The sequence below is a fragment of the Alligator sinensis genome, unplaced genomic scaffold, assembly GCF_000455745.1.
Source record: "Alligator sinensis unplaced genomic scaffold, ASM45574v1 scaffold1051_1, whole genome shotgun sequence".
Lineage (NCBI taxonomy): Eukaryota > Metazoa > Chordata > Crocodylia > Alligatoridae > Alligator > Alligator sinensis.
The window spans coordinates 189506-204513 of NW_005842473.1; the positions used below are offsets into that span (position 1 = coordinate 189506).

The following is a 15008-nucleotide window of genomic DNA, read 5'->3' on the forward strand; positions in this document are numbered from 1 at the left end:
AAGAGAAGGTTGAGAGGTGACCTTGTGGCTGCCTATAAGTTCATCACGGGGGCACAGAAGGGAATTGGTGAGGTTTTATTCACCAAGGCGCCCCTGGGGGTTACAAGAAATAATGGCCACAAGCTAGCAGACAGCAGATTTAGACTAGACATTAGGAAGAACTTCTTCACAGTTCGAGTGACCAAGGTCTGGAACGGGCTCCCAAGGGAGGTGGCACTCTCCCCTACCCTGGGGGTCTTCAAGAGGAGGTTAGATAGGCATCTAGCTGGGGTCATCTAGACCCAGCACTCCTTCCTGCCTATGCAGGGGGTCGGACTCGATGATCTATTGAGGTCCCTTCTGACCCTAACATCTATGAATCTCACAAATGTGTCACTTTGGGCCCCTTTAGACATCCAGGTAAAGGTATGATAGCACCTGATGCACAATCCACGTAATCATGCCTCTTGCCATGCCACACATTCATGGCAGGAAGCATGACTGTGGGATCCAACATGAGATCCAATCATGCATTATTGCCAGTGCAGGGGAACTGGGGCTTCCCCTGCACTGGCAAGTAGCCAGGTCACATGCCTGCCACCCCATCCCTCCCCTGGTCAGCTGCAGGACTCCCAACTGCAGCAGCACATGGAGCTGGTCTAAATTAATTGCACAATTAACCAGTTAATTGTGTAATACATGTAACGTGTAGAGAGGGCCTTTGAAAAACAAAGCCTAGTTCTGCAGTCCATGGTACACAGGCTTAAGTAGGGAATATCACTGGCAGGCCAAAACACAAAGCATGTTCAGGTCATTCACTTTAATCTGAATTATAAACCTGGAGAGGCCAGCTGGTGTAAATAGGCACAGCTGTGTTGAGGGAAAAGGACTTACACCAATTTATAGCAGTTGAGAAGATAGCTTGGTGCATTTGTTACTAATAGGAATGGTTTGGCTTATGTATATGTCTAATGTCTGACAACAATTCTATTTTCCCCTCCCACTGGCTGCATTGAATGAATGCTGCACAAGAGCAGGCTCCATTTGGATTTTTGCAGATTTATTATTATTAGTAGTAGTATTATATTGCCTAGAAGATATATTGTAAACCCTGCTCTTCCAAAAACAAGGACCAAGAGAGTGGCTATAGAACTAGATGGAAAGCCAGAAAATATTTTTTTAAAGATTTTTTTCATATTCAATGGAAAACCAGATAAAACGCTCAGAAAGCAGAGCCTTAATTTCTTTTTCATTCTTTTAAATGAATTTCAAACACTGGAAGATCTAGTCATCAAGGTACAGGGCACATAGTGTTACTAATAGCCATAATCCTTTCCACTCCATTAGTTATTTCAACTTTCAGTTGAGTAGCTTGTTTTAACTAAAAGTAATGCAGTTGCAAATCAGTCTGCCCCAGCCCTTCAAAAAAATCAGACTGGCCATTACTGAATTAGGTATAACTGTTGTAAGACAAAATATAACCCATTAGAGACTGAAAAGAAATCACCATTTCATAGGCTTGGAACAGCAGAGTCCATTTTAACCTCTCACTTGAAATAAAACAATACTTGGATGCAGTAACTCAAGGAAATACTTTTGTGGGCACAAATCAAAGATGGTACCTTTTCAGCAGATACAAAATCTTAAATTTGAAGAAAACAAAATGTGGGTGGATGATTTTACCTTGATATGCATCTTAGCTCTTTTCAACAGACTTAAAGTGGTGTGTCTGGTGCTGTCTGGCCCAAGAGGCACAAGCTGCTTTAGCTGTTCCAAATATAGCCGCAGTTTAGCCCGTCTGAAATTATTAAAAACAAAGAACGTTGTAGCAAATCGACCCTCTAGAAGCACATCCTGTATGCAAATACCATCTGCTTCGAACTCGACTCAACAACGGTGGCTTCCTTTCCCCTCCCTTTGGCAAAGCATCAGGCCCCAAAGGTCACTTGAAAAATAATAATGCTTGGCCCTTCTGCAGTGCTTTTTATACCCAGATCTCAGAGCATTTAAAAAAAGCTGAGTTTATTCGACTATCCCCATTTTATCGGTGGAGGAAACAGGCAGAGAGAGATGGAATAATTCAAGTAAATAACCACATCAGTGGCAGAGCAAGGACAAGAAGTGAGGGGCTCAGTATGGAACTCCTCCTGAATTCAGAATGAGTTTCTCACATAGTTTAAAAGGAAATGAGAGAAAATGCTTTATCTCTTGGCTCCCATTCCTATGCCCTTTTACTACTGACCCACCACACCCCTCTGACAAGGATACCTGATTCCAGCTATACATCAAGAATGGTGTTTACAACAAAAATGTAAGGGAAGAAAAACTCCAGCTCTGTTGCATTTTCATGCTTGCTACAATATTCCTTTGTAAGCAACACTGCTCATAGCCACAACTCCCTGTCCTCTCTCTTAAGAGCATGTGTAGACAAAATGGGGGCCCTAAACTGAAGTGGTGGGTTTTAAAAAACACCCCCTGCCTTTCTGGTGAAGAGGGGAGGGTGAGCTGCCAGCGGGTGAAGCAGTCCCTGAGCTGCAGAGGGGCTGGTGCTTCTCTCTGCGACAGCAGCGCATTCCCCCGCCGGCGGCACCCACCCACCTGCAGTCACCTGTCTTGGGTGGTCCCGGGGGCACCGCAGCTGCGGAGGAAAGCACTGGACCCCCACGCCGTTCAGGCAGGCAGGCAGGCTCGGGGGGGGGTAGAGATCAGGCTCGCCGCTTTTCTTGGGTGGAGCCTGCCTGCCCAGGCTGCTGCCAGGCTGCCTGCAGGGCTTCTTGCAGAGTCACGGAGTTATTTAAGGCACATTACACTGTGAATTTCCTACAGTGGCTGGAATTAAATGCGCAATATGCCGCTGAGGTATGCAAACACTGACACCATTAAAGCGGTGCAAAAGCATTTAGCCTGCTTTAAAAACTGTCATGCACACACGCCTTTAAATAATACTAAATTCACCAGGAAAGATAAGATAAACATCTACAGGATGGTTTCTGTAGTTGTTTAATGCATTCAGTATTTTCTTTCATCAAAAGACTGGCAATAGACATACAGAATAATCCACAAAATATTTTACTTCAAAATCTAAAACAAGGCAAGTGACAAAACAAAACAGTATTTCAAGAGTATATTTCAGCATTTAAAAATACCTCCTATTTTGTACATGCAACTGAACAAGAAGCAATATGGAGCTACCATGTGTCTTTACAATGAAAAGGATACATCTTATATAAGTGATTACATGAGCAATGTTTGTAATATTCTGCCCTTTTCTGTCAGTCTGTTATCTCAGTAAGAAATTAAAATCATCACTCTTCATATATATTAGTACAAAAGGGTATTTCTAACATCAGGAAAGATTGAAGGCTTAATAGATTTGAGGATGCCTAAGTCTCAAAGGCAATAATAAGAATAAATAAAAGAAATTATAAGTGTGCAATGAATCACCATTTCCGGGGGGGAAGGGGTTCATTTCAATTCTGCTATCAGCTACATTCATTCAAACATTCTTTGCATGTTAATTATATGCTTCTGGTCAAAAATTACTTTCCCTTTTCTTTGGGGTTTTTTTCTTTAATAACTACTAAAAACAAGTGTTCAACATCCGTATTTAAGCTACAGCCCAAGACAATTTATTATAGCTGAGAAGGTGACATCTGGTCCATTGTAATTTGCATGAACAAGGACTGGAGAGAAACATGGAGAAAAGGCTGTTTTTGTTTCAAACCTATTAAAATACAGATAATTGTCAAGAATGACTGTTCCATGCTTTTATGTGACTAAATACTTATATTGCATTCCTTACATTTAATTGATTGCATGTCAATTTGTACAAATCAGTAATCAATACATTGTGTGAATTATAATGACACTCATGACATGGGTTTTCCTTCTTCAGGCCACTCAAGAAATAAGAATGGTGAAAAACATGATTCATTGGGGGAAGGGAAGAAATGGCAAAAGATGCTTCGTCTGTATTCGTTTATAAAAATTCATACTCTAAACTTTACAAAGAAGAAACAATGAACAGGGCCCCCGTTCTACAACCTATTCAGTTGTGTCTCAAAGCACAGGTGAATCCCCATGAAACAGTGCCGTGTGAGGAGCTGCTGAATCAAAATCTGGATGCTTCTTTAGACAGGTCCCAGACATTACAAAACTTGGTGAGAGTGGCAGGAAGCACTACCCTGGCCGATATTTTTTTCTATTTGCTGCTCATCAGTAACCTTAAAAGATGGCTTAAATGTTAAGAATTTGCTTCATGGACTAAATCAGGGCTGTCCAACTGATGGCCCGCAGGCCACCTGCAGCCCACAAAAAGTGGCGCAGCTCACCGCACTGGTGGAGCCCACGACATGGTGCAGTAAAGGAGCCGAGGTGGGGACACGTGGTGCAGGGTGGGGGATACCATCCGAGCACGCAGTACAGTGATGTGGGGGCGGAGGCTGCCTGCACACAGTGTGCAGAGGTGCTGGGAGTGGGGGAGGCGGTTGCAACCTGGGGGCCCACGGCTGGCACTAGTGCAGCCCCCAGGTCATGCAGCCCTCAGCTGCTTAGAAGCTGGACAGTCCTGCACTAAATGAAGCCCTGCAACCCGGGGGCCCCATGGCTGGCACTAGCGCAGCCCCCACTAAAGTGGGTTCAGAAATAACCTCTAAATTTGCACATAATTATTTGTGTGCACCCGGAGTGGAATTTGGATGCATCAGCAGCTTTAGTCTACTTACATCAGATAGCAGAAGAGAACAGCCGAGAGGAAGGAAGATGCAGTGACAAAGAGGAGAATGGAACAGTAATGGTGAAGATAAATCAAATGATTTACACCCATCGGCTTACAGCAGCTAATTCCCGTAAAATGACAGAACTGTAAGCAAGAGGTGTTTCCAACATACTTACTCAGTCCCTTTCTCTAAAGAAGTTCAGAAAAATTTCTGCTGACCTAGTGACAACGTAACGTTTTGCTACTTCAACCCTGTCAGCTGCAAAACCAACAGAAATGTTATGGGGTGCCAGCAGAAATAGCTTTATTTCTTTTCAAGCGTTCATTGCTCTGTGCTATATGTCCAGTTCAGATACTGCAGCATCATATGAGCCAGTAGGAAAATCTGACAGAAACAGAGCAGCAAGGTTTTTTTGGCTTTATCTTTCATTGGACTCACTGCCTAGTTGGGAAAGATATTAGACATGTTTTGGGGCACAATGTGAAGGTATTTTGTGCCCCAAAGCTTGTCTAACACCTCCCAACCATTGACCAGAAAATCTGTCCTTGCTTCTTGCATATGTCCTAGACCATCACAGCTCCATTGCAACTCTACTGGAAACTAAATAGACTATATTCACTGATCACTGAGAAAAAATATAAAAAGGAAATGAAACACAAACAATTACAGCTTTAAAATGTCTTCAATGCTAATAATGTACAGTGTGTCTTGTAACACGAGGAAACTGGTCCTTGCCATCATGATTAACTTGGAAGGCTTGTTCTAGCTTCAGACTTCCACAAATAAACCCTCAGATTTTTGTCAAGCTTTTAGACTTAGGATAGCACCTCTCCAACCCCTGAAGCTATATAGGGTTTCAAAGCATAAATTTAAATATCCTTATTTAAGTAAGATATGCACCCAGCCCACACACAAAATATAACACAATAGCCTATAACTAGCTGCACACAATGTGCATATTTCAAATAAAACCTGTCTTAATTATTATGGTCCCACAAGGAATTACTCCATATTTCCCATCAGGAAGTCCTGGAAAAGCCTGATCACACTGATGGGGAAACAAGGTCCAGTAGAGACTAACTGTCGTGGAATAGCCTTACCCGCAGTGATTTCTCTTTTGTAACAGGGAGCCGGCAGCTTGTTTACCTCCACGAATCAATGCCACCCAGAGCAAGAGAAGTATCTTAAAGATAATCATGGATCAAGCTAGATAGTACTTTATAAGTCAAAACACCTCAAATTCTACCTGGAAAATAAGCCAAAACCAATAAGACCTCAAAGTGACTGAGTAATGTGTTCTCTGTACTTAGCCCAGATGCCTTGAGTTTGAAAACGTTGAAGACCACTGCTTTAGGTGTATATCCACATGGAGCACAAGCTTTGGGCAAGAGATACAGATAAGTTCTGGTACCTATAGAAGTTCACTCTCTTACTGCTACATGCAGATGGAAAGAAACTATCCTGACCACAGCTACTCACAGACAGCTAGCAATCTAGCCAGGCTCCCAAAGACTGAATCCCCAGCACTGCCACAGAAACAAGCCCCAGTGGTGAGAGCACAGGGGCGAACAACGAGTTGTGACTGCAACTGCTTGTATTTTAGCTGTAGCAGGAGAGTGGCTTGAATGTTATGCATCTTTTCTGTCCAAATATAGCAGAGATTTCCAGTGCTTTAGATGCTAATGTATCCTCAGGAGTGGGCTCTGGATATCACCTGATAAACAGAAATTTCAGTTCCTTAAAAGCTTAATATAAGGAATTACTGAACCCCACAAACTTGGTAAATATCCCAACTAGTGGATAATTTCAGAGACAGCTTGGTGTCCACATGTGTTACACATCCACGTAAATGAAATTTCCACTTGCTGGAAGCTGGCTTAATGCCTAGAAGTTGGGATTTCCTCAAACGGATTTCTAATGCACACGTATACACGGATATCCTTGACACTAAAATATTAAACTCTTCTCACAGATGCGTGCGCACATTTACAGAACAGAAAGGTGGATGCTATGCTTCACAACCAATGACTGCAAGTCTAAAAAGACCTGCTGTACATGCCTCCCAACAACAAAGGGTGCCTGTACACGTGCAAGTGTGGCAGGCCTGTAGGCCAAGGCTCCTGTGCTGAGCCACCCACTTCACTGTGCCCGTCCACCTACCAAGCTCCGAGTGTCTCCCCTGGGGCACCTCATGTTTGGCCGCCCCCCTTCCTGGAACATACCTGCGAACCTGGGGGTACTGCTGCCACCACCCAGGGTCTGGACTGTCCTTGCCCCTGTGCCCCCTGGGAAACACAGGCCTTGTAGTACTAGAGAGTGCTCGACCCAATGCCAGAACTTGGGGTGCTTCCTTTAGCCTGAAGCCTAAATAGTAGCCTCCCTTGGTGTGCCCTCGGTCCGGCTGACTAAGACATAACCCAGTCCCCCTCTCAATAAATCTCCCACCCTATGCTCAGAGGCAAACTTTATTTGTACAGAAGGAAGGCTTGGGGTAAGATACAGGATAGAGCAATACCAAAGAATAACTTTCGAGCAAACAGTGTGGCCTAGCAGCTGTTGATTACACAACTGCTTGACTGCAAGCTATAGATCTAGATAGATCTCAAGTAACTTACTCACAAGTATCATCCAGAGGCTGGTTGCTTTCCTCTAGAGGCAGGCAGTTTCTTGTGTGTCCAGTTTCGAGAGAGAGAGGGAGAGGGCTGCAGCGTACAGCTGCTCTTCTTCTCTCCGCCAGGAACCCTAGGGCTCCAGCATGGAAGCTCTCTCCCTGCTTTCCAGCATGGCTCTCTCCAGGAAGATGGGATCCTATATATCCCTATCATGACCTCATGACTAAGTTCCCACCAGAATCAGCCCCATTGGCTGATGCCTGGTGCTTTCAAGTGACCTCACCTTCCAGGTCCAATCAGGCAGGTGTTTCTGATGCCAACCTATCAGTTTAAAAAGCAATACTCATCACCTGCCCTCTTGCCATGCTTTAAGTGCCCAAACCATAGAGACATGGAGTTACCCCCTTGGCTACCTGTAGCTTCTCATGTCCACAGGAGCAGGTCATCCCCCCCCAGGAATGTTTCCAGCTCAGGTTACAACTCAGGGTTACATGAAACAGATGGGGGAGGGCTGCCTGCCCACCGCAGTGACCAAGGCAACCAAACTGACAGACAGGTGATAAGCCTGATAGCAGAGTTTGGGGAGATACCGTGATGGCATTCTGCCACACTCCAAGCTCCGAGTGTCTCCCCTGGGGCACCTCATGTTTGGCCGCCCCCCTTCCTGGAACATACCTGCGAACCTGGGGGTACTGCTGCCACCACCCAGGGTCTGGACTGTCCTTGCCCCTGTGCCCCCTGGGAAACACAGGCCTTGTAGTACTAGAGAGTGCTCGACCCAATGCCAGAACTTGGGGTGCTTCCTTTAGCCTGAAGCCTAAATAGTAGCCTCCCTTGGTGTGCCCTCGGTCCGGCTGACTAAGACATAACCCAGTCCCCCTCTCAATAAATCTCCCACCCTATGCTCAGAGGCAAACTTTATTTGTACAGAAGGAAGGCTTGGGGTAAGATACAGGATAGAGCAATACCAAAGAATAACTTTCGAGCAAACAGTGTGGCCTAGCAGCTGTTGATTACACAACTGCTTGACTGCAAGCTATAGATCTAGATAGATCTCAAGTAACTTACTCACAAGTATCATCCAGAGGCTGGTTGCTTTCCTCTAGAGGCAGGCAGTTTCTTGTGTGTCCAGTTTCGAGAGAGAGAGGGAGAGGGCTGCAGCGTACAGCTGCTCTTCTTCTCTCCGCCAGGAACCCTAGGGCTCCAGCATGGAAGCTCTCTCCCTGCTTTCCAGCATGGCTCTCTCCAGGAAGATGGGATCCTATATATCCCTATCATGACCTCATGACTAAGTTCCCACCAGAATCAGCCCCATTGGCTGATGCCTGGTGCTTTCAAGTGACCTCACCTTCCAGGTCCAATCAGGCAGGTGTTTCTGATGCCAACCTATCAGTTTAAAAAGCAATACTCATCACCTGCCCTCTTGCCATGCTTTAAGTGCCCAAACCATAGAGACATGGAGTTACCCCCTTGGCTACCTGTAGCTTCTCATGTCCACAGGAGCAGGTCATCCCCCCCCAGGAATGTTTCCAGCTCAGGTTACAACTCAGGGTTACATGAAACAGATGGGGGAGGGCTGCCTGCCCACCGCAGTGACCAAGGCAACCAAACTGACAGACAGGTGATAAGCCTGATAGCAGAGTTTGGGGAGATACCGTGATGGCATTCTGCCACACTGGACATCTGCTCCAACGTGTTCTAATTAAACGTGTCGGAACATACTCGATTAATCGAGTCTGCTGGAGCATTCTAATTAGAACACTCCTTCAGCCTCGCTGTCACACGTAGTCAGCGTCCCCACGTTTCAAATGACAGCTCATCGAATAAGCTTTAGTTCAAGTGCCTCTGCCGCTATTTTGAAGCATAGGATGCTGAATACACAAGATGCTGCAGGCGTTTTAATTAAGTGGGGGGGGTCGGGGGACCCACTCTAATTACCCCCCCCCCCCGCCCCCAAGCACATGTATACATGCTCAAAAGTACTAGTAATTAGAACTCATGAGAGAGGTGGTATCTTTTATTAGACCAACTAGATTTTTGCAAAAATATTTGTTTAATTTTGCAAATATCTAGTTGGTCTAATAAAAGATATCACCTCTACCATGAGTTCTGATTCCCTTTGCTTCTAGACCAATATGGCTACAACCTGGATGCCTGACAAAAGTACTAGTAGCTCTAGCATAATAATTCTGCTGATCAGGGTAGTATCACTTTGAAGAAGGAACTGTATGAGCCCATGTTATTAGCCCCTGCATGCAATTTAGCTAAAACCTTTCACATACAAAGCTGAATACATGCTATACAGGCTTCAGATAAAGAAAAATATACTATGTATTGGCATATGAACAGCATTCGGGCACACATATGGCTTACAGCAACAGCAATAAAACAGTGTTCTTACCAAGTGTCAGCACTTACAAACAAAAACATAAGTAAATTCCATCCAGGGCTGTAAAAACCAGCAAAAACCCAACACACTCCTTCACTGCATGCATGGAGGGGCAGGCAGCATTGCTGGAAGTTGTTCTGTTTCCAACAGGCACTCCACACACAGGAAATCTTCTAAAGGGTTTGAGAACTGGCTTAGCTAAGTCAGTGTCATATCAGAACTAGAGTGCACACCAGGTTTTAGGCTTATGCTGGCCGGGCCTGTTTTCACTAAATGGATTTCGGGACCACTTCAAAGCATTATGACTGTAAAAAATGGGGTAGGCCCATGTAACTTTTGTGTAAACTTTGACTCCTAACTAGTTTTAAATTGTTCTAACTGAAGCTGTTTTATAAATGGCTCATTAATTCCACCAACAGACAACGGTTTTAAGTCTCTCAAACATTTCTGGAGCAGCTCAAGCAATAATGTAGTAGAGTAAGCAGAAAAGCCTTGTGCGTGCTAGAGAACATGGCTAGAAATGTTTTAGGCTCACACCCAAGTACCACTTTAGCGTTAATATAAAAGTGGGACTACTTGAAATGGTTCGGCTAGTCTTCTCACCATCCCAGCATACCAGGGTGACTTTTTGAAACCTCCCAATATTTACTTCTGAAAACCGTGGGATATTTGAGACAAAGACCTCCAGTGATACTGCAGATTAAATGGGTGAGAGTAGGACCAGGAAATGCAAGGCCCCAACCTGAAATGGGTCTCAGCTGAAAAACTAGACAAACTGAACCTTTTTGATCTTAAACCAATCTTGTCTAATAATCCCAAATCTCTTGGGCAAACATGGCTTTAGAACATTTTGTCCAAATTCTGCCCATCTTTGTGTGCAAGATACATGACGGTGTGATACAGAAAAGTCCACTTTAGAGAGAGTTATTATAGGCAACGCACATGAACAGGAGGCTCCAAATAAAGCTCGAGGAAGCAACAGATTACACAGTGAACTCTGGGTACTTGTACAGTAATGATCAAACAGAATCCAATCCCTTCTCTTAGATTGTAGCCACATTTTTCCTACCCTTAAAATTTGTGTCAATCCCAGTGCTCAGTCTCTGAATAACTTGAGTTCAGAGCACTTGTTACTAGCTCTTTCACTGTTGCTTAGTGAATAAACATTTCTAAAAACATGCACGGGTTCAAAACAGACATAGCTCTGAACTGAGATGTTCAAATCTGAATCCAAATACCTGCAGCCAGAGTTCAGGGGAATTTGGAACAGAGATACGGTTTGTGCCTCTCTCTCTTTCAAAGACACTGAGATGATTAATGGCCAGGTTTTCTTCCTGAAGAGAATGTCACAATGATCACTCTCCATAGCCAGGATAGGCATGAGACAGACACTCACAATACTGAAAACATTTCCTAATAGGAAGATAGTTGCACTTATTATTTATGAAATGCAAATAGCTGGATAAATGTAATGTGAAGGTTTCAGTTGAAGTAAGTTAACCAACAGAAAAAAAATCAGGTTCATGTGATAATCTGAACTTGTTCATGTCCAAAGTAAGCTGTGTTTTTATTCATATTCTTGTTAAATGTAATTCTACAAGCATTTTCTAACATACAGCCCACCCCTGGAAAGCATTACTAAATCTTTAATCATCAATGGCTTAGGGGGCTAGTCCTGAAGTATGAAGTCAATAGGGGTTTTACATGTTTTAACATGATTTTACTTGCTCTTACAGTTAACCCCTTTTTAATTGATGGCTCTTGCCTGTCTACACAGCAACTGAGATATTGCACATGGTCACATTGTATGTGTTGTGATAAGGGTTTTATTGTACACTGAACATGCAAAAGCTTTACATATGATTTCAAGCAGTCTTACCATAGAAAATACATCTACATAATTACAAATACTCTCACTGTCTCTGTCTACCTATGAGGTACTTGCTCGAGTACATAGCTGAATGAAGACCTTATAAATCTCCATCAAATTAGTTAACTTTTCCTTAAAAAGAAGAGGTGCAAGTATGGCTCTAATAATATTTTTAAAGGTGAATTAAGGGTATTTTGTACTTCTGAAAGTATTACATGAGTTTTCCAATGTGTTCTGTAAATTAAAGGATTCAATCAATACTTGAAAAAGATGGTTCTATGAAAGCATATCTTAAATCTGTCTACTTTAAAGGTCGCTAGCTTGCAGTGAAACACCATAAAGTGTGTGCACGTCAAAGTATGAAGTTCTGCTATTTCCATATGTGTTGGGATTCAGCTGAACGTGTCAGTAATTCAGTTAAAATTCCTTTATTAAATCCAAAGGCCAGTAGCAGTTATATAGTTGCTTTAAACAAATGCTCTAAAATCTGTAACAAAATACTAACTACATGAGAAAGCAACTTACAAAGCTTATTAATGACCACACCCACATAGTAATTACATTTACATGTATTTCTTCAGGATACTCACAGCTGGGCTAGCGAATGAGATTCTAGCTGTCCCATGATGGCTGCAGCAGGTTAGCTCACACTGGCAAAGAACCTCTCTTCCCTGCTCCATTTTATCCTCTTAGATTTCGCATTACACCATCTTCTGAGTTCTAGAAATTAATCATGTCTGGCTGGAAACTTCCAAACGCACCTAGTACACAAGTGTTCTTCCTACTTGTTTTATGTCTGGTGGGTTTCCTCCTAGACCTCAGGAGACACCCTCCATCACCACCAATCTCCTTGCTACTGTTTACCCACCTTTTCTCCTATATTAGAATAGCAATGGCACCATACTTCATCCTGCCAACATTAAACATGTGGACTATCTCCTTGTGATTGCCTGTCTGTCTCTTTCTCTCAAATCATGGATTTGAGAGAAATTATACAATATACAAATATTATACAATATACAATACAATATTATACAATATACAATACAAATTATGTTTGTATCCAGTATGATAAAACATCCCATCACCTATTGTATAATTACAGTACATTTCACAGTCCCTACTGTATGTCCCTGCACAGGCTCTCAGTCAGGAAGAATCTCAATGTTTTTGCCTTCTAAAAAAAAATTTCACATAACATTCTGAAATAAAATGCAAGTTTCATGCAAACTACAAAACAGGTTTCAGCTATACAGCAATTTCAAATTAATGAAAAGGGAGAAAACACTCTCAGTATTAAGGCATTGTTCCATATCAAGATGCTCAGTGTGCTGTTGCTGATTGCTACTGGATGCGTGAAATATTTGCAGTTGGTGGTGTGTCCCAAGAGCCAAGAAATGAAAGTCAACAGTGCTCTCAGTAGCCCACCATGCTGCTACTATTATGTAAGGAAACAGCCCCTTAAATATCACATTTGATAGTAGATGCAAGATCAATTGTGAAACAAGATGATGCAAGTGATTCTGTATGTGTGGTCCCTTGTGAGCTGAGGACAGGTGAACACTGGCTGCATTGTGAAAGGGATGCACTTGTCTCAGAAGAGAGAAGGTGCTTGCAGACTTCTCAAGAGAATGTTGTTTCACAGCTAGTTCACAGATGAGTATCACTGATGGCTGCTCATAGGGGAAAAATGGAGAGTTACTCCCACTACTTCCTAAATAACAGTAAAGTGCTGACCCAGCAGCAAATCAGGGAAAAAATGGGAGTAACATGATAAAAGTCAATTGTAGCTAGCAGATATTTTAAGATCACATTTTCTCTGAGGCACGGGTTGGGTCAACACGACAAAATATGCAATACAAATGTGGTCACGAATTGTTATTTTGGTTCTGAATCTGATATATCCTAGTAATAGTCTTTAGAAAAAAAATATTTCTGTTATCCCTCAAGCATTAATGCTTAAATTTTCAAAATGGCCACTAATGTGGAGTGCAATTTTTCATTGCCAAATTCAAGACACCTAGGGCTTAGTTTTCACAGACACTGAGCCCTTGCAAGCTTGACTTCAACAAAAGCTGAGGCAACTCAGCACCTCCAAAAAACAGATCCAAGGCTTCTCTAGCTGTGTACCTATATTATCAGGCACTTGAAGATGAAGGCATTTAAAATTTAGGACCAAATCCTACAATTAGTTCCAAATAATCTTGCAGCCAAATCTAGATTTGCTTTAACCCAGTGAGTCTCAATCGGGATGACATGATACCCTGGAGTCCTTGGGACAGGGGCGGGCAAAATATGGCCCACGGGCCAAATCCAGCCTGCAAGGTCATTCTATCCAGCCTGTAGGGCCCCTAAAAAAATGGAGAAAATTAATATTTCTCTGCCCTGCTCTGGGCCCCACCAGTGCTGGCCCTGAAACATTGGTCCCAAGATCGTGACCAGGGGGTGGGGCACCCATCAAGGGCCGGGGCTACTCGACAGCCTGCCAAAACTGGGTAAGCGGCCCTCCGCCCAAAATATTTGTCCGCCCCTGCCTTGGGAGATCCTTTTAAGGATGCCACAGGCAGTGAGGAGATAATCATACACTTGTCCCTGCTCGGCCATTCCCCAACTGCCCAGCCCCTGTGGCTTCAAGAAGGTAAGTGCCAGGCTACTCCTCCCCTGCCTTTTCCCCTGACCACCTGGCCCCTGTGTGAGGAGGTAAGCACTGACTGTCCTAAATAAATTAGTTTTAGAAATGAGGTACCACTCAATGCATAGGAGTTATAGATTTCATAGATTTCATAGACATTAGGGCTGGAAGGGACCTCGGAAGATCATCGAGTCCAGCCCCCTGCCCAAAGGGCAGGAAGTCAGCTGGGGTCATAGGATCCCAGCAAGATGAGCATCCAGTTTCATCTTGAAGGTGTTCAATGAAGGCGCTTGAACCACCTCCGGTGGCAGGCTGTTCCAGACCTTGGGGGCTCGGACAGTAAAGAAATTCTTCCTTATGTCCAGCCTGAAACGATCTTGAAGATGATCGATGATATGGACTTGGAGACAACTTTAAATGTTTTTTCTACATAACTCAAGGTACCAGGCAGCTCGTCAGCACTGCAATGGTGGGGTAGATGGAGTGTCCCACAGGAGCACGGGGGGCTCCGCAGCGAGCTCAGCAGCAGACCTGGAAGTGGACCTGTGCCCTGCCCCCTGGGTCGGGGAGAATGACGTCCCAGGATTTGCTTGAGAAGCATCTGTGGATGCAAGCCAGCGTTTTGGTCGCTTTACTAGCCGCAGCATCGCATTGCAGGCTCATGGTCACCTTGTGGTCAATGATGACCCCCAAGTCTCTTTCTTGCATAGTGCTAGCCAACATAGCACTGCCGAGCCTATAAGGATGCTGCGGGTTTTTTTTCCCAAGGTGGAGAACCTTGCATTTATCGGCGTTGAACACCATCAGA

General features: G+C 43.8%; 1 protein-coding gene across 2 annotated transcripts in view; it reads right to left on the minus strand.

The window, feature by feature from the left end:
• The window catches only part of MXD4 (MAX dimerization protein 4), a 53737-nt gene that overhangs the window by 12082 nt on the left and 26647 nt on the right, over positions 1-15008 (minus strand). For both annotated transcript variants that reach the window (XM_006030894.3, XM_006030893.3), the window contains exon 4: positions 1663-1777. In XM_006030894.3, coding sequence (XP_006030956.1) covers positions 1663-1777 — 115 coding nt within the window. The remainder of the gene's footprint in view (positions 1-1662; positions 1778-15008) is intronic.